The sequence below is a fragment of the Schistocerca piceifrons genome, chromosome X, assembly GCF_021461385.2.
Source record: "Schistocerca piceifrons isolate TAMUIC-IGC-003096 chromosome X, iqSchPice1.1, whole genome shotgun sequence".
In the NCBI taxonomy this organism is placed as follows: domain Eukaryota; kingdom Metazoa; phylum Arthropoda; class Insecta; order Orthoptera; family Acrididae; genus Schistocerca; species Schistocerca piceifrons.
Window position 1 is genome coordinate 764789516 of NC_060149.1, and position 25390 is coordinate 764814905.

At 39.1% G+C, this 25390-nt stretch overlaps 1 protein-coding gene across 8 annotated transcripts in view; it reads right to left on the reverse strand.

The window, feature by feature from the left end:
- Positions 1-25390, reverse strand: part of LOC124722596 — a 356119-nt gene that overhangs the window by 248240 nt on the left and 82489 nt on the right. For 6 of the 8 annotated variants that reach the window (XM_047247733.1, XM_047247734.1, XM_047247735.1 and 3 more), the window contains exons 3-4: positions 15196-15388; positions 5065-5136 (exon numbers count right to left, since the gene is read on the reverse strand). In XM_047247733.1, coding sequence (XP_047103689.1) covers positions 5065-5136; positions 15196-15388 — 265 coding nt within the window. Of the gene's footprint in view, positions 1-5064; positions 5137-13033; positions 13166-15195; positions 15389-25390 lie in introns of those variants that run through there. The other 2 variants (XM_047247737.1, XM_047247736.1) reach the window with 1 other exon arrangement.

Genomic DNA, 25390 nt, shown 5'->3' on the forward strand with positions numbered 1-25390 from the left:
AATTGTCTGTTATGGTTTTATGATGATTTGCTATGCCTAGTTAGTTATTGCAGTATTGAGTGAATCATTCATCACTGGCATCGTTTCACACCACTGAAGTGAGGAAAAATTCATTTGCGGTTCAGTATCAGTAGTAGTTGTTACGTTACTAGGCACAATTTTTCACTAAGGCACGACTCAAATCCAGAGATAATCTATAAAGCTATCTTGCTTTCGTGCATCATAATATTATTTCAGCAAAACATTCCTCTCAATGCTCAATGTTCATCAAGTCACTCTTTCATTAAAATGTTCAAAGTTAATTAATTTTGATCATCAACTATAACACAGTTCAATTAATGATGGAGCCAACATGCGAGATTTCCATTACTGACGAACAGCAGTTAGTTTATAATCATCACACCACACACACACCAATGGATCAGATCAATTACGATTCTTTTCAGTTCGGTGATCATGACAATTACGACAACTTTTACAATCGGCGTATTTGTATTATCTTCATGTGGTCGTATTAATGTTTCCTACTCAAGGCTGATCAGGTATTGCAGTCTTCGATACTATGTCCATTCTTCGTTGTAACTGTTCACTTTGATGAAGGTTGAGTCCAACAATAATATCGCCAATAATTAGAGTTCATTAACTTGTCGTACACTATCATAATATCACTTCAGTTCAAGTTCTCAAGTCAGAATAACTGAGAACAAAGTCTGCGCATCTCTATCACGCAATAGTACTTTTTTTTAATAGAAACAATCTCGTAGCGTTCCGTTTGTAGTACTATAACAAACGATGCTCTCTCATGACTTGATAGTAAGCAAGCTAGCAAGCGACTAACCTTTCCATGATCAAGCATTGTAGACGCACTGAATTTCCTTTTCGCCGCATTTACAACTCTCTTTCACAATAAATGTTATCTCTGACCAACATATTACTTTGGACTTAACTTTCATTGTACTGATTTGCAGTTATTACTGAGATGTTTAATAGCTAATTTAAAATAACCTCTCCTTCTTTCTTTCTACCTTTATATCATGACATACTCAGTAATTATTGATATTGGTGTTCATCAAAACTTTAAGGTGTTATATTATTGTCAAAGTTGTCGTACCTGTCAGGGTAACACTGTTCCCTACTTTAAATCATCATGACATTCTTATTTGGGTTTTCGGGTTTCTCTAACCAAAATAATGCCACTTTCTATTTCAAGGGGAAGTGGCTGCCAGAAAAGAGAGGTTTATGTAAGTTTGATGTCTATTGTGGCTGCTGTTATTGGTAGTAAAACTTCTAGGTTGGTGGTGGGCTATGACAAGTTCCTCCTCAGACAACTTCTTGCATGAGCAACACATCGATCCCTTCACTGGAATAGTCTTCAAGATATTCAGGTTTTCCTGTTTAGCTGAACAGTCAAAGATCAGCATCATTTTCACTTATAAAAAGCAGTTTTCCTGTATTTGTTCTGAAGAAGTGGAATTATTAGATAATAGAATAATGACAACCTTTTTCAGTCATAACAAAATATAAAACTTTCACAAAACGGATGCACCTGACAATGTCCACATAGTGGGGGGGGGTTGTCTGTGAATTGATGTGTGACTGTGGTAAAGTATTTATAGCCAAAATTGGGAGGAGACATCAGAACAACAAGTGTGAATGTCAGATGTGTTTCAAGAAAGTATGAAATCTGTGGCAGTGCAACATCAGGAAAACTGCAGCCAAGATGTATATTTCAAAAGCATAGTAGTAATAGCCAAGAAAAGTAATACTTATAGAAGGAAAGTGGTTGAGATTTCTTAGAAAGGGAGCAATTTCAATAGAGAAGATGGCTATAGGCATCTGGCATCGCAGCTTCCCTTCATCAAGGATGTAAATACCCTGCCATTGTGTGCAAGGAATGCAAACAGCAACCAGGACACTAGCTCTGTGTCACAACAATAACGTATTTTTAAACATTCCCCTCTCTTTCTATGCCTTCTGTCACTACATATCCGATTATGATGGCCCATCGATAGTAGTCAGAAAATTTTATCTAATAATTCCACTTCTTCAGAAGAAGTGTGGGGAAACTCCTTTTCTTAAGTGAACACTGTACTGGTGTTTGACAGTATTCTACTAACTGGGGACACCTAACAAATATCCCATCAGAGAGACGATATTTGAAGAGAAACATTACGTAGCCCACCAACGTTGAACATCTTACCTTCAAAGAAAGATTTATCTGAAATGAACAGCCCACCCACAGCATGACTAGATCCCTCTTCTACAATAGCTTATGACCCAAAGAAGCAAGCTGCATTAACTTAAAAAACTCATCATCGCATCTCATGAGACAAAGAAAGAACAGTGGAATAGGATAACATTTCATTTTGACAGATCGTTGACAAGAGTCAAGCAGCTACCACCAGACGTAGCGAAAGTTAGCTGGTATGATAGACACTCAAAATGCAATGATGAGAATGGTGTGATCCAGGAAGAACATGAGGAAATGACACTGTTACGCAGATGAAGTAAATTGTGTTGTGGAGAACCACAAACCAAATGTCATATATTTCTGTGTCCTCTATGCCTAAAGTGCGCGTCATATATCTTGGCGGTCGAGTTTAGGTTCGTTCTGCGCATCTGACGTCACAAAACACAGTCAGCCAATGAACAGAGAACGACGTAGCCAGATCTCGACAGCAGTGCAGAGCACGGACGAGTGTCTTCAGTTTTAGAAACGTTCAGTCATAAATAAAGTAATAGAACAAAAGCAATGTCTTGATAGCAGACTTTCTTTTACAGAAAGTTTGGAAAAAGCATTCTTTATACCAATTGCTTGATATTCTATTAATTAATTAAACCAAACAAGCAATAAGACTCCTAATTCAGGCGATAGCAAGGAAAGATGTTTGTTTCAATCTCACGAACTGCTTTTTCGCAATAAAGAACAGCGGTAATTGTTTATTTCCTATTGTACTTCTTCGAAGCGTGAGTAATTCATAGTCATACCAACAGTGTTTATAAGTAGTTGCCTGTTAGAGTCCTTATAGGGTTACACTGTTCAATGAGCTGCGGTAGCAGAACGGTTAAGGTGTTGGGTTGCCAAGTGAAAGGTTATGAGTTCAAACCTTGGGCGGTGCTTAATATTTCCTTTATTTAAAAACAATAGTGGAGTGCCTTACTTCACGAATTTTATTCGTTTGAATGAAATTCCTAGTGCTTTGCCTCTTCATTAACTTTTTCGCTGCTGCAGACACTTGCTCGCCGCATTCCGCGCTGTGCGCGATTTTGTCATCACTGCACTTCTCGCCTGTGCAGACACATGGTGTTCCCATTGCTTTGACACACTTATCATTCGATTTCACAAAAACTATTTGGCCAAAAAATTTGATTTTTACACGTCTTCTTGCCTGATACCTTCCCCCCATAAATGAATTAATTTTGTTTTGATGTGCAGCATTAAATGTAGTAAACCATTGCACGAAATTTTGAAGAGTTTGCAGAGGTAAAAGTCTATAGCGTATACTTTCCGTATGGTCGATTTTAGTTGCCACAATGTTGAGAATGAAATGTGGACAAGATACCTAAATTTCATATAATATTTACTGTATAACAATATCTCATTTAATTTAAGAACCACATAGGTGTCGTATGTAATGTTGAGAAATATTCCATCTTTCGCGACTGTAATAAAAGTTTTATATACACACAGCGCGTTTGGCTTTATTTTAAAGCACTTCCATCGGTGAAAGGTATGGCACATACACAATGGTATTCATGTTCTATTTCTTGATTTTGTTCGACAGTCGCAGTTTTACCAATGGTATTGAAATATATCCCTCTTCTGCAACTGTAATAAGCGACTTATTTAGACCAGACGCGTTTCTCTCTTTTGAAGCATCATAAGAGGACTGTATTTTGTGTCCTCCATTGCCAAGTAACCTTTCGTAGTTTTGTGCTGCGGTAGCACAATATTCAACGTTTGTGTTGGCTCATCAGTGTTTTAGCAAATAAATGCTGTTTGTGTGTGCCACACACAAAATTATATTTGACATAGCTCTGAGCACTTCACTGACAGACGGTATATTCAAGTCCTAATGTTTTTGTAAGTCCACAGTTTTGTTTAATGTATTTTGTCTACTTCCTTTTGATTGATTGAAGTGCTTTAAAATAAAGCCAAACGTGCCCAGTGTAAGTAAAACTTTTGTTACAGTCGCGAAAGGTGGAATATTTCTCAATATTACATACGACACTTATGTGGTACTTAAATTAAATGAAATATATAGGTATCTTGTCCACATTTCATTCTCAACATTGTGGCAACTAAAATCGACCATACGGAAAGTATACTCTATGGACTTTTATCTCTGCAAACTCTTCAAAATTTCGTGCAAAGGTTTACTATATTTAATGCTGCATAATAACTGGGTTGAACATCGAAGCAAAATTGAGTCATTTATGGGGGGAAGGTATCAGTGAAGGAGATAGGTAAAAATCTAATTTTTGAGCCAAATAGTTTTTGTGGAATCGAATGATAAAGAGTGTCAAAGCAGTCGGAACACAATGTGTCTGCACAGGCGAGCAGTGCAGTGACAAAATCGCTCACAGCGCGGAATGCAGGGAGCACGTCTGTGTAGCAGCGAAAGGGTTAATGCGGCCGTGGTGGCTTTACTTCATGAACTGCGCGCTCTCCCCTACACGTAAGCTTGCGAACTATGCTATACTATGGCGCTGCTCCTATTGGCGCGTGCGTCGTGTGCAACTGGCAACGCAGCAATCTCCAGCGTCTGGGCGGGCATGCGCGAGCCGCCAAGATAAAAGAATTGAACTATAACATCTTACACATAACATATATCCTGTGAACTACTATGGGTGTTGTGGTATTCCGCATACACGAGGAATGAATAGCGAAAGTTAATGCCATGTGTTGTACGAATTCCCAACTTAATAATAATAATAATAATAATAATAATAATAATAATAATACAAATAGAAATTAAAAGAATAGAGAAGAGACTAGACAAAGAAACCACAGCAGAAAATAGATGAGAATGAACTTAAAATACAATTCAGGTTGCATCTTACCTGTCAAATTTTCATGTGACTCCTTGTCCTTCAGACCCTCCATCAGATCTGACTCAATTATGGACTCTTTCTCTTCATGAACATAATGAAACAAAAGAAAAAACAAAACCGAAATTACCCTTCTGTGATTTGTAAAATCAATTTTTTGTTTGCTTACTTGAAGCTGAGGCCAATTTTTATTCACCAACCACTGTCATTTTTTAGTTCAGCATTTATGGCAATCACTTATAAGGGAATCTCCCCAACGCACCCCCCCTCAGATTTAGTTATAAGTTGGCACAGTGGATAGGCCTTGAAAAACTGAACACAGATCAATCAAGAAAACAGGAAGAAGTTGCGTGGAACTATGAAAAAAATAAGCAAAATATACAAAATGAGTAGTCCACGGCAAGATAGGCAACATCATGGACCGTATGAGCTCAGGAGCGCCGTGTTCCCGTGGTTAGCGTGAGGAGCTGCGGAACGAGAGGTCCTTGGTTCGAATCTTGCCTCGAGTGAAAAGTTTGATTTTTTATTTTCAGACAATTGTTATCTGACAAACTCTTATCTTTTCATCACTTTTTTTGGAGTGATTATCACATCCACAAGAAAAGCTAAATCGGGCAAACTAGAAGATTCTTTCTACCCATTCGCCAAGTGTACAAGTTAGGTGGGTCGACAACATATTCCTGTCTTGTAACACACATGCCGTCACCAGTGTCGTATAGAATATATAAGAGGTTTTGACCTATGACCTTGCGATCAAATGTTTTTGGTTCCCATTGGAGAGGCACGTCCTTTCGTCTACTAATCGCACTGTTTTGCGGTGCGGTCGCAAAACACACACACTAAACTTATTACAGTGAACAGAGACGTCAATGAACGAACAGATCATAACTTTGCGAAAATAAAGAAAATAAAATTTTCACTAGAGGGAAGACTTGAAGGAAAGACCCCTCGTTCCGTAGCTGCTCACGTTAACCACGGGACCACGGCGCTCTCGAGCTTATATCCTTCATGATGTCGCCTATCTTCAGCATGGACTACTCAGTTTGTATATTTTGCTTAATTTTTTTCATAGTTCCACACAACTTCTTCCTGTTTTCTCGATTGATCTGTGTTCAGTTTTTCAAGGCCTATCCACTGTGCCAACTTATAACTAAATCTGAGGGAGGTGCGATGGGGAGGTTCCCTTGTTAGTACAATGCTTCAGTTAGAGTTATTTTTAATGACTTTAATGCCAAGACAAATAATCAAATTTTGTACAGATATATTCTCTGCAACACACGGTAGGTTACCTAACATCTGGCTTGGAGGATTTGTAAAACATAAGACTAATCTAGGGTAAATTTTCTGTTAACTATGTTTGTTAATGTAGCTAATAGTATTTAAATTTATTTATTTTTATTAATATATCAATGGCAACATTTTGGAGCGAAAATTTTATTATAATCTCTAACATATGTAGTTTGTTATAGTGGGGTAGCCAAAAAAATAACAAAAATAACTGTCAATTATTCAGAAAGTAAGGCCTCCCATTTTCTTCTTGAAACAATGACACAATATTTGAAGTTCTCTTACACCTACTGGATGAAAACTATTTTATCAATTCACAGATGGTACCACTGTAGTTTTCTTAACACTAGCATGCAATTAAAACAGTGTGCCACAATGGAATTCCTCTGGGCAGAAGATATAAATAATCCATGATTGCAGAATGTTTATGGGGATACAGCATGGAATTTTAGTGTAGTCTTCTCTCTGTGATATATGCCTTAGTTATTGAGTAACCCTGTGAATATATATGTGGCAGTTAATATATTTTCAGTTGACTGAGCTTAGTATTACCAACAGAATTCTGAGTTGTGTTTAAATAAAAGAGGTCATCAATGTTAATTGTTGTACGCTATCCTAGGTATTATTTCACGACATTCGGCAACCCCACAGATATAAAAGCAAATTGTACTTGTTCAAAATCTCAAGTAGCTCTCACACTTGCAACACAATGGTGGGATGTATATTTACATCATATTATCAAATGTAAAGAAAATTCGCCATATAAATATATTTACTTTTATGAATACTTAAGTGACAAGTGAGAACTGAATCACTGTTGGTGTTATTAAATGTGAGGCCTAGTTCAAGACTCTCATAGAGTAGATTCTATCAATATAGACAATACTTTCAATTTGTGAATGTAGATCCCAGCATATACAACTGAAGAAAAACTGTTGGGTTTCCAGCCAGGTAGCACAGTTAAGATAGCATGATGTTTTCATGAGTGGCATTGTCATCATCATCATCATCATCATCATCATCATCATCATCATCATCTGGTGAAGTCTCGAGATAGTGCAAATATCCCAATATTTACAATAGCGGCACACAGCCTCCAGTCGGCTGCCGGCAACTGGATCCTTCACGGCCTGTAGATGGGAAGAGGGGTAGGGGTGCAGTGGAGCAGGTCGGTTGTTGACTGCAGTCAAACGCTGCATGGGCATTCAGGATACGTCTTGTGTGTAGGACTGTGCTGTGCATACCTTTGTCATATTACCGCTAATGCAAATTTCAAGCTGAAATAACTTGGCAACCTTTCTTCATATTTACAAGATTCTCAAAGATCTATATTTCTATGGATTCCTTTATAATGCTTTCCCAATAGCTGATTGCTTGTCATAGCCACTTCTTGTTCTCAAAATTAAAAATGTTATCTTTGTTTATGCTATGCTCTGTCACTGCTGATTTCTCTGCATGTTCCAGTCACGCACCTGATGTGTTCCCTAAAGCAGTTTGAGATAAAGTAATGTGTGTGCTAGATGTATTAGTGGCCACATCCACAAGAGATGCTGTATATCGCCAGTAAGGTAAGCTTTGGTCAGTCTTTTGCAGAGCCAAGGAACTCTTTCATCTTAGACAGTGGTCAAACAATGGTTTTGATGCCAAACAGCCTCGCAAATTTGGCTGAAATTGGCCCGAAGTAAGGAAGGAAGATGAGTCCCTTCTATCCTTCCTATTCTTTCCGGTTTGCTGCATCTTTTGTGTTCCTGAACACCTTTCTAATCTGCACTTCACTGTAGCCACTTTTACAGAACACTTCCTGCAGCTGTTGTAGCTTGTTTAGGAGTCTTTCTTCATTACAGATGAGGTGCGCCCTATGTCCCAGGATGGCTAGCACTGTCTGCCTGTCTTTTGGATGGTGGAAGCTCACTGCATACAGATACAGGTTTGTGCAGGTGTTCTTCCTAGTTTGCATAGCTTAAGTGCCGTCTGCCTTCTTCATTATTAGTATATCCAAGAAAAGGAGACATCGATTCTCCTCTACTTTCATAGCGTAGGCAATGTTTTGATGGAAGCTGTTAAGGTGATAAAGAAACTCATCCAACACTGTTCTCATGCCGCAGATGTATTGTCAACACAGCAGGACAAGAACTCGGGTTTTTGACAGGTGCTTTAAAGTTTTTGAGCATTCCATATAGAGATTTTCAATACCAACAGCCGGAGGGGATCTCCCAGCCACAATACATGCTCACAGTTTTGAGCCAGGAGTGTCAAGCAGTCTTCAAGAGGTACTTTCAGGAAGAACAACAACTTCAAAGCTCAGAAGCAGGTCACCCTTCTAGGGTCTCAAGACCATAACATTCGTGAAATCAGTCGACTGCAGTGCCCTACAAAGGGCTTTTTAGAATAGCTAGATTTCTGGCCAGTCCACAACTATGCGAGTTAATCGTGTCAAGTATTGGCCACAAAGGCACCCCTTCCTTGTGGATTTTGGATGTCCATACTGGCATAGTACGACTGGCATCGTGGGATACAGTTGTTTCTTTACTTCCTCTGGCAGATCTGAGCTCTTCAACAAATAAATCATTTTCCTAACCATCTTGGTTGGATCTTTCTTGAGCCTCTTGTAGGCCAATACCTCTAACAGGGGCCCTCTTTCACACACACACACACACACACACACACACACACACACAGAGAGAGAGAGAGAGAGAGAGAGAGAGAGAGAGAGAGAGAGAGAGAGAGAGAGAGAGAGAGAGAGAGAGAATAGGATGATGATGATGATGATATGGAGAGCTGACGATGATGTGGAAGAGTGAATTGGGAGGAGGTGACAGAGCAGAGGGAGGCTGAAACTGTGGGGAAAAGGGTACATATATCCTGGGGCAGGACCCTACACTGAGGTGACAAGAGTCCCGGGGTACCTCCTAATACCGACGTATAGCAGCAAATTAATATGGCATCGACTCAACAAGCAGCTGCCCATAATTGCAGAAGTGTAGCCGGTGCACGGTTTTGTACACAAACTGACCTATCTAATATGTCCCGTAAATGTTCAAACAATGAAAGCTTCAGGTAGGAATATCAACATTGTACAGAAAGATAGATTGCTACTTACCGTAAAGACGACAAGTTTAACTGCTGACAGGCACAATTAAAAGACACTTACACTCAGGCTTTCAGCCACTGCCTTCATCACAAAAAGAGAAACACACGCCATTCATTCACACAGGCAAGCACATCTCAAGTACACATGACGAAGGGGGCCGAAAGTTGATGTGTAAGAGTCTTTTAACTGGCTGTCTGAAACTTAACGTGTCATCTTTATGTTAAGTAGTGAATCTATCATTTCCTATATTGTCCATCTCATATAAATGTTCAATGGAATTCATGTTGGGTGATCCAGGTGGCCAAACCACTCGCTCGAATTGTCCAGAACGTTCTTCAAACCAAGCGCAAACATTTGTGGCCCGGGGACATCGCGCGCTGTCCTCCATAAATATTCCATTGTTGTTTGAGAACTTGGAAGTCCATGAATGGCTGCAAATGGGCCCCTAGTAGCCGAACATAACTATTTCCTGTCAATGGTCGCTTCAGTTGGACCATAGAACCCAATCCACTCCATGCAAATATAGCTCACATCATTATGGATCCAGTAGCAGTTTGCACGGCATTGTTGAAAACTTGGGTCCACGGATTCATGGGATCTGCACCACATTCAAACCCTATCACCAGCTGTTACCAACTGAAATCGGGGCTCATATGGCCAGGCCACAGTTTTCCAGTCATCTAGTGTCCAACCGATACTGTCACCAGCACAGGAGATGCGCTGCAGGCAATGTCGTGCTATTAACAAAGGCACTCGGGTTGGTCGTCTCCTGCCATAGCCCATTAATGGCAAATTTCATGGCACTGTCCTAATGGGTACATTTGCCGTACATCCCATTTTGATTTCTGCAGTTATTTCATGAAGTGTTGCTTGTCTGTTAGCACTGACAACTCTATGCAAATACCGCTGCTCTCAGTTATTAAGCAACAGATGTCGGCAACAGTGTTGTCCGTAGTGAGAGGTAATGCCTGGAATTTGGTAGTCTCAGCACACTCTTGACACTGTCGACCTCAGACTATTGAATTTCCTAATGATTTCCATAATGGAATATCCCACATCTCTAGTTCCAACTACCATTCCGCACTCAAAGTCTATCTTGCAGCCATTATCACATCGGAAACATTTCCACATGACTCAATCACCTGGGTACAAATGGCTGTCCCGCCAATGCACTGCCCTCTTATACATTGTGAATGCGATAGCACAACTATCTGTATATGTGCATATTGCTATCCCATGACTTTTTTCACCTCAGTGTACAGGATCCTAACATACTCTTGTTTCATCCAAAGTCTAGCAAAGTTTTCAATCTTGTTTGTGTGCCTGTTGATAATTCGACACCTCTACTATTTGGTGAGTTGTTATCTTTACTCCCAAATTATTTCCATTCTCCCAGAACTTTCCATTACTATATTTAAATACTAAAAATATATTTACAGTTAATTAATCTGTTGTTTCTGAAACCACAATCTTTTTGTAGTTGCTTGATATTTTGCAGATGCTCCTATCTAATAAGCAAAATTCTTGATAATGGTTAGCAATTGCATTTTATCGTCATCTTTTTCTACCAAATAGTGATTCTTATTACACAAAATTGGAAAAAATACCTTTCAACAGCTATGACTGGAGGATAAGATGTAGGAATGTGAGGTTTATTATTGTTTTTGTACGAATCCTTATGAACATTTATAACTAGTTAACTACAGTAAGCAAGACACTCACAAGCCAAACCTAAGCTTTCGTTTACCAATGATACCTCCCTATACCTTCTAAGTTTGAAAGGAATTCCCTATACCTTCTAAGTTTGAAAGGAATGCAACATTTTGTGTGATAGGGGAAGAAAATAGTGGCAATTTGAAGCTTTGAGTAAATGTAATGGTTGTACTCAAATAGCTAGTAGTGTGCTGCTGCAAAAGGTAGGCATCCAGGCTCTGAGTCTCTTTCCAACACACAGCTATAAAGTATCAAAAATGTTATTGTTGCTCGTAATCAATTACAGAATGAAAACTCGCCAAATGAATCATACTTACGTTAGGACCAAATTCTCAGGCATCTGATAGTTACTAAGTTATTGAACAAAATTTGGTATTTGATATAAATGGATTACATTACATATGAAATGTTGAGGTGTGTGTGTGGGGAAGGGGGGGGGGGGGGGGGCATTCCAAGTAAGACTCACAGACAGAGAGACTGCCGCAGTACAGGTAAAATGTGTAGAGACTACTGCAATGCATTAGCTACAACTAGTTAAGCTACCTTTTAAAAAATTGACATATTGCCAGTTGGAGGTACATGCAGTACAGGAAAAGTGTAGAGACTACTGCAAAGCATTAGCTACAATTAGTTAAGCAGCCTTTTAAAAAATTGACATACTGCCAGTTAGAAGTACATAACCTTGTAAATGTTTGTGTAATGATCTATTATATCATGATATCATATATATACAAGGAAAAAGCCTTGTAAACATGGACTCCAACATGCATACCGCAAGAGCTATGATCACTTGTTCATCCTCAACACTGTGGGGGAGGAGATAAGTGTTTACCGTTCTGTCAGCAAAGAGGTCATTAGACATGGAGCAGAAGATTGTACTGAAGCGATTTATGGAAATCACAGAAAACCTAAGTCAGGATGACCACACGTGCGTTTGAACCGTCATCCTCCCAATCTTGACACTGTGAGCCAGACTTCTTGTACCACAAGCTCTTTGCTTTCCAGATATTGAGAGGAGGTAGTATGGAACAAAAAGGGTACAGTAAACATGGGTTCTAAATCTGTACCTTAAGAGCTATGAGCACTTGTTAGTAGAACAGATGTGTTTCACCGTAGCGAAGATGATCAACTGCTCATAGTTCTTAAGGTATGCATGTTAAAGAGTCCATGTTTACCAGAATTCCCCTGCTTCATTTGCTGTAAGGAACCTGCCCTAAATTTTTAAAATGTCATTCTGAAACACCCTTCATCAAATTAGACAAAACACACACACACACACACACACACACACACACACAACTGCAGTCTCTGCCAACTGAGGCCACAGTTGCCTGAGACAGCAGTCATATGTGTGTAAGTTGCATTTGTGTGTGTGTGTGTGTGTGTGTGTGTGTGTGTGTGTGTCGTCCAATTTTGACGAAGGCCTTACTGGACAAAAGCTACATTTGGGACAGTCTTTTTGTTGTGCGACTCAGCATCTCCACTATATGGTGAGTAGTAACTTTCCGTTTCACAATGTTATTACATTCCATCCTGGATTTTCCATTGTTTGATTCTGAAACACCCTGTATATATAAAAAAACACTGTTGTCATAATAAATTATTATACAGTTAAGCCACAATCAGGTGGTGCAACTTTGGACTATGCATAGCAGTGGAGTTACTATAATTTCTTCTGACAGGGAACACTACAGCAAGCAGTCCCTAGCAACAGCAACAGTTCTCACATCAACTGTCCTGTCCAGCATACCAGATGAAGTGAAAGTCATCACAACTAGCTGCATCATTATCATGAAATACTGAGGAATGACCCAGTTAACTCATTTTTTGCTGCCTGCCTACTACGGAATACTTCTGTTAGTACAAGATTTGTTATATATATCTACTAACACTTCCAGCCAGCGTATCACAGAGTTGTTCCAACCCAAGTTTGATTTCTTTTAGAACAGACCCCTTTTCATCCTTCAGTGGCATTCACATTTGGCATCTTTTTAGGCATTAAACATTTGTGTGTCACAGATGCTGGAATAAATTTTATTATTTTACAGTACTTCTGAAAAAATAACCATCAAAATGAGAAAACACAAAGAACTTCGAAAAAATTGTACCAACTAAGTAATTCAAAAAATGCGAGGGTGAGTCAAATGAAAACCTTAAATATTTTTTTAAATATTATTTACTGTGCAGAAGAGGTACAAAGCCGAATCACTTTTCAACATAATCTCCCCCATGCTCAATGCAAGTCCTCCAGCACTTACAAAGTCCATAAATTTCATTAGAAAAAAATGCTTTTGATAGTCCGCGCAACCACTCACGCACCTCGTGGCATACCTCTTCATCAGAACAGAACTTCTTTCCTCCCATTGAGTCTTTGAGTGGTCCAAACATATGGAAATCACTTGGGGGCAAGGTCTGGTGAGTGTGGTGGATGAGGAAGACACTCAAAATGCAGGTTTGTGATTGTTGCAACTGTCGTACAGGCAGTGTGGGGTCTTGGATTCTCATGTTGCAAAAGGACACCTGCTGACAGCAATCCACGTCACTTTGATTTGATTGCAGGCCGCAGATGATTTTTTAGAAGATCTATGTATGATGCACTGGTGACAGTAGTCCCTCTAGGCCACTAATGCTCCAAAATGACGCCTTTTTCATCCCAAAAGAGTGTCAGCATAACCTTCCCTGCTGATGATTCTGTTCAAAACATCTTTGGTTTTGGTGATGAGGAATGGCACCATTCCTTGCTCGCTCTCTTCGTTACTGGTTGGTGGAAGTGGACCCAGGTTTCGTCCTCAGTAACGATTCTTGCAAGAAAGCCATCACCTTCTCATTCAAAGCGCCAAAGAAGTTCTTTACAAGCATCAACACGTCGTTCTCTCATTTCAGGAGTCAGCTGCCGTGGCACCCATCATGCAAACACTTTGTGAAACTGGAGCACATCATGCACAATGTGGTGTGCTGACCCATGTTTATTCTGTAAACATGCTGCAATGTCATTCAGTGTCACTCGGTGGTTTTCCTTCACTATGGCTTCAACTGCTCCAATGTTCTGTGGAGTCACAACTCATTGTGCCTGACCTAGAGAAGGAGCATCATCCACCGAAGTCACACCATTTGCAAACTTCCTACTCCATTCGTAGACTTGCTGCTGGGACAAAAAGCATCACTGAACTGAACCTTAATTCGTCGTTGAATTTAAATGGGTTTCACACCTTCACTACGCAAAAACCAAATAACAGAATGCTGTTCTTCCCTGTTGCAAGTCACAAGTGGGGCGGCCATCTTTACACTGACACTGCGACAGTATGTGTGCATCTGCACTATGCTGCCACCTACAGGCCATTCTGCATGCTGTTTGTAGCATGCTTACCAACTTACAGGAAACGGCGCGAAATTTCGATTTGTTATTACAAATTTAAGGTTTTCATTTGACTCATCCTCGTAGTTTAATTGTAATAAGTATTAGAAATACACTGATGCTGGGATTGTTCTTTTGCATCCTCCGTGTGCTTCGTTGCTCTTATGTTTGTTGGCACACCATCAGAAGCAATCTCTTTATTCAATTTGAGGTGGAAACACATTTTGAACATTTTCAAGGAAAAGAATAAAATTTAATTATACAAATTAATTGTTTTTGTTCATTATTGGTTTACAAAATTCATTAACGTGCTTTAATTTTACTCATGCTTATGAATCACTATTCATCTTTCTGGTAGTTCTGCTGTGTGTGGAGTCTGTTACGATTAAAAGAAAAGCAACAAAAACTGTAGCATTAATCTCACACAGTAAGTTAACAAATAGAGCATTACGAAATTTCTACCATAAGGAAGAAAGCACCAACTGCTATATTTCAACATAGCGAGTGTCACCGTATCAGTCATGTTAATTATGGGAGCATTTGTAATAATTTCCAAAGGCAAAGCCATGTTAACAGATTACAATGGTTCAATAATATCAACTGGAATACAGTTGCTGATAGCTTCACAGTGTTAAGAACTATACACATACAAAATGCTCGAACTTTCACACAAATGACTTTCAACTTGAATACTAACCAGCTGCAGTAGCATTTTCTTTTACATCACCTAATTTGGCACCCAATCTGACGTTCTCTTCTTCAGTAAACAGTTTACGGACCTTTCTAGCTGGAGATTTTCGTATCTCTTCAGGTCTCTTCCGATTTTTGCTAGGTGTGCTACGTGTGACTATACGAACTGGGTTGCGTGCATCTGCTGGTGGTGTTTCATGCTGAAACAAATGTGTAATCGTAAGAGTTATAAAGAGAAATTGCACAAAAATTTAGCAAAGTTTCTGCTTTGATGTTTGAAACTGAATACTAATCCCTTTAAGAACAATGGAATATCACAAGATTATTAACATGGGAAGCAGGTAACTGCAACTTTATCACATCGTTAGTAACAGACATAAGCAGCAAATGGAAAATATTGGTGACTCGATCACCCCTGCCTTGGACATATTCAAACATGATCCATTTGGCTGTACAACATCCACTTTGCCTTGTTGGACAGTGAACTGGCTGGCTTCTTCAGTTAGAAACTGGGGGGAAGCAGATGAGAGTGAGCCCCAAAACACATGGTTTTAAGTTAAAAATCCCTACAAAGAAGAAATAGGCAGGAGCAGCAGCTGTCATATAAGGCAGTGAAATGCCTCACTGTTTATAATGCTATTAGAAGAAGGGAGAGGGGGATAAGTAAAGACAACATACCAACACCTTACTCCACACATGTGCTATAGCAGCAGCTGCATCACTTTCATCCATTTGTCTACTGTTGACATCCTTTCTGTAAATGCTCTAACCCCTCAGACTCATGGGATTGTTGCGGGCAAAGGCACAGGGGTCTTCATTGTGCTAAGAGTCTTCATTCCTCTACACAAGTCCTACAGTGTGGAAGTAATCTCAGCAATGAAGCCATTCTTTGTTCTTTGACTTCCATCGAGTTGTAGGCTACATTAGTTGAGAAATTGGATGAGGGCACTGTTGGTTTTCTTCGTACAAACTTCAAACTCCCTGAGATCTACTAACAGAAAATCAGTGGGAATGGATTTTTCTAGGTATGTGAGTTACCTGTTTTCTAATCTGATCACTTGAAACACATTTGTTAGTTTTTCCCTCATAACTACATGTATGGAAGATGTGACAACCTTTGGCTTACTGCTACCTTTCGTATTAGCTGATGGCCCAGTGGTATATGTGTGCCCTGGTTTTAGCAATGACATCAAAGTTGTAAAGCTGTACCCTACCACCGGTTTTTAGTCACAGCAGCAAATGACACTGCAAATACAGGTGATACAACTGCCTGATAAGCTGCTTCCCCTTAGGCTTAAAGGATTCACATTGTGATCCTGATTTTAAAGATTTTCTTTTCTTTAATGTACTATGAGAACTCATGATTCTGGACTGTATGATTTTCAGAGCTGTTGATGTAGAATAACAGTGATGGACAAATTATTCTTATCCCAAACAAAGCATTTCCACAACATGTCCAGTTCTTGCAAAACAGGGTTGTGCACCCACACCAATGGTATTTACAACATCTCATTGGGTTCAGCACATGGGTGACATCTTACAAAAGATAAAAAGCACTTCTGATCTACTCTGGTAACACAGGTGTGTTGAAGGTGGGTATAAATGCAGCTGTGCTTTAAAGCTCTACACATGCCCTCTTTATCATGCTCTAACACCAACAAAGTCTTCTATGTATTTATCTTTTAACTAAAATCAATCCCACTATGTCTCTGCTGCACAATTCAACACCCTTGTTGGTATTTTTGTTGTTGGGAAGCTCCATAGATATTGAATACAAGCTGTTTCACTTCATGTGATTGTCTACTTAAGACAGAGAGACAGTGTTTGGTCTTAAGGGACTCACCATTTCGTACAAACGGGAAGGCCCATGTGCTTTACAGAATGGACTTGTTATGTTATATTTCATACCTCTGAGATGACACAATTTGGTTCCTATTACTTTTCCAGATACGTTACGTCTATATACACATATGACAGAATGTTACAAATTAATTTAAATTCAGTATTGAGTGTTTTCAATATTATTAGGATAATCTCTATGTATATTAATCTTACAATTTAAAAATATATTGACTATTAATTGACTATGACTATTTCAAAAATATAAAACAGTTTTTCAGAAACCACTACCAGCCACAAAATTATTTAATGAAGCAACACGATTCACGGTATAATCATCATCTTTGGACTAATGGCAATAGAATATTTTTTAACGAATTTACACACAGGTATTACAGTTGTTTTGTTGAGTCCTGAGATGTGTTGTGGTCATTTGTGTTCGTGTGTACTGGTTGCCTTCTTGTGGTGTGATCAGGTACCTTCATTGCTGTGGCTTCTTGGAACTTGTTAAGCACTTTTGACAAATTTGCACAGGATGCTTGAAACATGACATCATCTCTTATGTTCATTCAGTTTGTTACATGAAAATTGTTCTTTAGTAATTTTTAGTACACCAGCCAAAGCCTGCAAACCCTTGCATATATAGAAAGTATCCTCTTTCAAATTTTGAAACTATACAAAGAATCTGTACTGAAGAATATGATGTGTTATTAGGTGAAGCCCAAATGCTGTGTTCTAGTTACTCAAACTGTTGATTTTGTTGTGTATTTTTACTTCTTGCAGATACTCTCATCTTGCTGCAATGAAACACTGGAGAGCCATAGACTCCACTCAGTCAGAGAAGCACCACTCATCTTTGTGAAATCTACAACAAAAGAGCTGTGTCACAAGCTCAAAGGATATCTCATACAAAATGTTTTGCCTCATTAGCCATCTAGCAGTAAACATCTTATTCTTTAAAGAATCAGACTCCAGTGTATAAAATAGTTTCCAGTGTCTGATTACAAGCGAGTTAATGCAGTAAATATTCACCTTTAAGCATGTAAGCGAGAAAAGGCTTGGGAAAGTTTGAAATTATGCTTAAAGTTTGTTGGAAGTCACTAAGTGCTCTTGTCATGAAACACTGGATGAACAGAAACTAGGTAATTTGTACTCCAATTTAAGCACAAGCTAGTTTTTCCACACATCTCAATGTTTATTATGTCATATCTCCTGAACTGTGTGTCCTACAATGATATAGTTTTGCAGGTACATCCAGTGATAAATGTAGATACTGTCTACAAAGTTTGTTGGGAATATAGTTAGCAGTACAGAAGTAATAAATTAAAACATCATGCCAGGTGCTGGAGTTTGACTGCATGAATAACAAAAACGCATTAAGCATAAACTTTCTTCTAGGGGGGAGTCAGCAGGAAAAAGTTTTGTACAGGTTTGAAATTATGTGTAATTTTTGTAGGTAGTCACCAAGTGCTCTCATTCTCAAATAGTGGATAAATGAAATCCATCTACTTGCGCACTGTCAGTAACAATGCCTCACAACGAGCACACAGTTTAAAACTGTAATACTTGTCTTTTTGTTAAACTTTTAACATAAGATTATACCTCTTAATGAGTAGATTACAACAAAATTTTAATTAATAAAATTCGGTCAATAATTATGCAAAATACTGAAAATCAAATTTTTTTGCTCTTACGCTGCAACTGGTAGGCTGTTCTGGGACAGCGTATTAATAATATAGATGCGTATGTGATTCGTAATGCAGTTGAACAGTTCTGATAGAAGTTTATACCAGTCATAGAAGCTAGATGTTTAAAACAAGATGCTCATTATCAGCAACAAGACATTCCACAGCCATGCTCAACAGCAGTCACTTAAGCATGACCAAAGCTAATTACTGCACCAGTTCTAGGCTCACAAATGCTAGGTCCGACAAGCCTAAATCCAATCACGTATGACAGGGTTCCTTGAAACATTCAACATTTACTCAGGAGTCATATACAACTTAGCAGCTACAGAGGCAATGAGCACAGCTTCCCATTCACTCTAGCAAATGCTATTGTAAACTCGCTCCTATTTATTTTAATAATGACACTTCACTCAAATCTAGTGCTTATCAAGATGAGCAGAAGGGTCAGCAACTATATCAATACATAGGTTGCTACTGAATTTTTCCGTGTGCCTAAACTGACCTATCCAGTGCTTGCTATGCATGTAGGGATCTATGTCTGCCCCGATAGTTGAATGGTCAGCGTGACGGACTGCCGTACTAAGGGGCCCAGGTTCTATTCCTGGCTGGGTCGGGGAGTTTCTCCACTCAGGGACTGGGTGTTGTGTTGTCTTCATCATTTCATCCCCATCCGGTGTGCAGGTCACCCAATGTGGTGTCGAATGTAATAAGACCTGCACCCAGGCGGCTGGACCTGCCCCGTAAGGGGCCTCCTGGCCAATGACGCCAAATTCTCATTTCCATTTTAGGGATCTATGCTTAACTAAAATGATCACAGTTGCTCAAATATAAAACAGGTTATTTATCCTTGAAGCAAGTATATGATCCCTTGTCAATGTCACACAGTCTTGCATCACTCATTCTGTCTAGACATAAGAAAAAGATTCATCATGTGATTAACATTCAGAAAGATCTAACTGTCTCTCTAGCACCATCAAAAAATTGTAAGAATTCTTCTGGTATCCAATTATATAGACAGTCACCTTCACAATATTCAAATTGCCATGCTACCACTCACACAATACTCCTGAACCTATTTTACTACTTATAATTTTCCATGTTTCACTTAACAGTTCACAAATTTTATTTCACATGTTAAAAAACACATCCTCTATTTACAGTACTTCCAATATTCTCAATCAAAGTAATATTTCTTCAACTATGACAACTTATTCAGCTTCTGAACTGCAGGCCAACCATCACCTTCAGCCACTTGTGACCACTGCTGTCTCTCCAACATCTCCCTAGTGCATACAGTCTAATAGGGGGCTTAGAACTGCCCTGTCTGGAACCTTCTACAAGGCCAACAATATAGTACTCACAAGAAGTAGGTTGTTTTTACCAATTATTGGTAAGGGTGTCAATAATGGTACCCTTACACTGTTCTGATGTCTGTGCAATGTACATCCAAGTCCTGGACTTTGTGCAAACAATTGAAAACGTATTCGATTTTATAGCATCTACTTCCCCACGCTTACTTGCCATCCACTTGCACGGTACCCTTTCAAAGTATATTCTAACCTGTATATGAATTCCAATGACCATGTTGTCACACAGGTGGTCAACATCGTCTTCCCACTGAACATAATCTGCAGCAACAATAAAGCAGAATGAGAGATATGTGGTTGTGGGTGAGCTGTTGGTCATATTGAAATATACTCTGAATTCAGGAGACATTTATCTTTTGGATGTATAAGATCTGACATTACTCAAGCACTGGGGTAGGTGGCCATATGTCCCCGTAACAGATTACGACTACTGAATTTTCCATGGAGAAATTTATGCACAATCAGATTCAAGAGATGGCTTAGAGTATCTCATTTTGAGTGGCTCATTTGGTGGTAAATACAAAGAGCATAAGGTTGCTTTCATATGAAGACGTATCACTACAGGAACTGCTTGTAGTAGGCTGGTTAGAGTCACAGACAAGGACAGTTATACACAGTCCAGTCACATTAACAGGAACAATATGTGGAGTGTATTCCCCTATCCAGTCTAAGTTAATTTTACTCCAAATGTTCTCCCATTTGTGAGAAGGCTATAGAATTACAGCAATGAAATTTCTACCAGACATTAAGTACCTACTGTGAATTACACTAAACCTAAAAAAATTATTTATAAGTTGATTTTCATCCAAAAATTTTTAGAAAATGAAAGAAACAAAATTTTGCCATATTATTCTTCATTTATAATTTTATTTAGAAGAAAAAATACAAAATTTGACGTTACTTAAAGTTCCATAGTTGAATATGGTAGATATCTTGATACATACTAAATTTCACCGAATTATCTTGAATAGTTCTTCAGAACAGGCGACTTCTCCAGTAAAAAAATGTTATATCTGGGAAATCACTTTTAAAGAAAATGAGCTGAGTTTGAACACTTACAGATGATTAAAAACAGCCTGATGCATATGTTTTGCCCTCTTCTGCCTCGTGAGTGTCCTCCAGCTTTTGTTTGCAACATCTAGCTCTGTCTCTTTTTTTTTTGGTCATTTCTGTTACGGATCTTTCAGCATCTTGCACTCTACAGTAGTCACAATGGTGAAGACCATATTCTTCTTAGGAATGATTCGTAATTTTTGTAGTACCCAACACTTAACACAGTTGTATGTGAGAATGCCGCCATGGGCTATTTTTAATGTCTGCGTACCTACAGACACAGTTTTTGGTAGACAATTCCAAATAAAGCTGTTGAAACACTCATTTGAATTTTGGGTTTGCCCATGCAAACACTTCTTCAGTAGCTCAGCCCTGGCCACATTTCTGAATATGGGCTTTATAGCACTAAGTACAGCTGCTGGAAGACTATGCTTATGCGAATAAGATTCTCCTGTCACTGTTGCCCTGTTAAACTTGCACCATGATGTGTTACCTTTTAGGCAGAGACCATGACATCTGTAGAGGATGTATGAAAAAATATTGCCCATACATCATTCTTTGAGCTTCTAAATTGTCCTTACTCCTTCTAAACACTTGTCAATAATATCTCTGGAGATTTTCTATTTCATTCTTAGTCAAATGACCTTGTTCTGTCAGCAGTTTTTGCCTTTCAGTCTGGTCCCCAAACATTTTTGTACATGGTCGACACATTTCATTCTGGTAATTTCCACATCACCATAGGAGTTGGAATTCACCATACTCATGTAGGCATTGCTGTCTCATCTTCAAGATATTGAGTGTAACGAATGCCTCTTGTCTTTTATGATCTTTCAAATATTTATTTTACACCAAATACTTCAATCCCATCACTGTTATCTTCATAGTTAGAAACACATTTCAGTTTGTGTTCTTCCTTTCTGCCTCCTGTTAATCTTTTGCAAATTTTACAATTTTTGGATATAACTGCTACACCAGTGACCTTTCCTGTATCTATGCTTGTTGCTGTAACAACACCGTCTAGAGAGAGATGTCCCCTTTTCTGCGAGCTCCAATCTCAAGCAATGGGAAGGTCTGTGCAATGTTCATTTTCTACAACAGCTTCCCTTGCAGCATTCTTCATGTTCTCCTCACTAACTTCCACTACAGCTCTCTTCAATAATGATCACACATTCTGAAAATTCTTTGTGCAAGCATGCAATTCTTAGCAGCACATAAAAGCTTTCCAGCAGCCTTACCTTTCCCAACTGAACGTAGAGTGTACACGGTCTTGTATTTACTCCATAAGGCCCATTGGGTCTAGCTTCGATGAAGTCATAAAGGAAACAACAGATAAACAATTAAAGGAAACAACAGATAAACAATTACAGAAAACAATTTGTAGAGGAATTGCCAGACCTTTTCTAGCACCGTTGCTTTCTTCAATCTTCACATATTCAGATATGTCCACATATCTTGCACTTCACAAAATTAAAAACAATAACAGTTAAAACACTCACATGCATAATAATATTGTTCCTTTCTCCATTAGTTCCAGTGAGCTGGCCGTTGTGTCCGAGCGGTTCTAGGTGCTTCAGTCCGGAACAGCGTTGCTGCTACGGTCGCAGGTTCGAATCCTGCCTAGGGCATGGTTGTGTGTGATGTCCTTAGGTTAGTTAGGTTTAAGTAGTTCTAAGTCTAGGGGACTGATGACCTCAGATGTTAAGTCCCATAGTGCTTAGAGCCATTTGAACCATTTGAAGTTCCAGTGAGCATTCTATATTCGTCAAAAAAAGAAGACTGTTTTTTTGACAAAGCATTGTCAACAGTATCAAGTGAACCACTTTTACTGGATATTTTCGCATGATATATGTATGTGAGGAGTGTGCATTCTGTCCTGATTGTCTTTAAACTTTTTCTTTTTAAATATTCCTTTTGGTTTTGTCATCCTCAGTGAGATCTAGAGAAAACTGGATTCACCACAACACAACAATTAGAGGAACAACAGAAACAAACTTCCAAAGATGAAACATGTGAAACAGATAAGCATCATAATGGGACCGTTACAGGTTAGCCGCGCATTTCACATAACAAAAAAACTAAAAGATAAGTGAGAAGGAAAGGTGAACGTGAAATCTTATAGTCAAAGTAAATTCGGGCATGGTGGACACACACAATAAAATAAAATATAGGTTCTAAAACCAATTTTTCAGGAAAATCCTTTTGAGATATACAAAAAGATCCCAACGATTTAAATTCCACCCAAAAACCAAATAAAATAAAATAAAATATTTTTTTTTTTTAAAAAAGCACTGTTTTTACCCATACCACACGTGCTTAATGTGAGCACCGCCTACATTCGACATTAACATGCAATAATCACTCACAGAGGGCAGGTGGTAACACCATCAATAGAGGGTATATAAAGCATGTAGCAGGGATGTGGGAAAACAGTGTAGTAGTCGTCGTAATGCGGAAACAGACCGTTCTCTCTGACGTCCAAAAGAGCATCATCATGGGCTTTTGGGCCAAGTGTGGAACATTTCCAAAATAGCTAAGTTTGTAAACTATTTGCATGTCATCGGGAATAAAGTATACTGTGCACAGCAAAATGGCACTACCCAAAACTGACACCAAGGCAACTGCAGTGCACCATGGGCCACAGATGACAGGTGAATGATAGCTGCAGAAATGTGTACAGGTGAACAGATGAGCAACTGACTGCCCAGTTGACCCAAGGAGCTAACGGCAGTGTTTCCTTCCTGACCATTTAACAAACACTGCTGTGTATGGGTCTCCGCAGCAGACATCTGGTCCATGCAGCCATGTTGACTGCTGTTCATCCGTGATGAAGGCTGGAATTTGCATGCCAATGCTGTAGCTGGACATCCACTGAATGGCAACAGGTGGCCTTTTCAAATAAATCACATTTTATGCTCCACTGACATGAAACATCTGAAAGCAAACACCCTGCAAGAATCGTCAGGGCAGAGGAGGGACTGTTATGGTCTGGGGAGTAGTTTCATGGCATTCCCTAAGTGATCTCATCATTCTGAAAGGTACAATGGATCAACAAAAGTATCCTCTGTCTTAGGGGACCATGTCCACCCCTACATGCAATTTTGTTTTTCCTCAACACACTGGTATCTACCATCAGGACAGTGCAAAATGTCACATGACTCAAAGTGTATACGCGTGGTTCAAAGAGCACAAGGCTGAGTTTAACATACTCCCATGGCCACCAAACCCACCAGATTTAAACCCAATCAAGAATCTGTGGAACCACCTCAGCCGGACTTTACACGATATGGATCCTCAGCCAATTAACACAGCACAGCTGATTAAGGCACTAGAGTCAACATGGCTCCACATCCCGGTCAGTACCTACCAGAACCTATCTGACATTCTTCCTGCACGTCTCACAACAAATGACACTGCAAAATATGGTTACTTAGACTTTTGATAGGTGGTCACATTAATGTGACCGGACAGAGTCTTTTGCTACCTGGAATTGTCACTTGTCCAACCTTCCTCCACTATGGCTATCCTCTCAATGGAGGGAATAAACTCCTATTGACACTTCCATATCAATCCTACCTATGTTAGAAACTTCTGTTCCTAAATTTGTTAATGTTCTACAGTAGCTCTGATGTCATTCTATAGCCAAAGTTTCCATTACTCTTCCATTTCATCAATGTGGGTAATCTGCAACAGATGGAGGAGATGCGGATTGATACAACACACAGTGTGCGTAAATTCCCATGAACAGGTGTAAATCTGAATACAAACTTCTGTCCAGAAATTTACCATTTCTGTGCTACTGGGAGAAACATGTACAACAAAATATGTACCTACTGAGCAAACAAATATGAAGGGAGATAAGTGTTTAATGCCCTGTCCATAATGAGGTCATTAGAGCTGAGCACAAACTCCAGTGGGGAAAGGAAATTATAATGTCCTTTTCAATGTAACTATCTTGGCATCTGCCTTATGCAGTTTAGGATAAACAAATCTGGGTGGTTATTTGAATTGCCATTGTTCTGAACGCAAATCCAAAGTCACAATTATCATGCCAAGTGAATAATGCGATCCAAGTGAATAACATTACAGAGATTCATTGTAAATCTGTTAACTGCTACATTTTGAGTCAGTGGTATGAACAAAATGCTTAGCATTCACATGTCACCTTTTTCATATGGTCTCTGTCCTTCCACACATGGCCCATATCTCAAACCATTAAGACTACAACAGTTAGCAATGGCCATTATTACCACAGTTG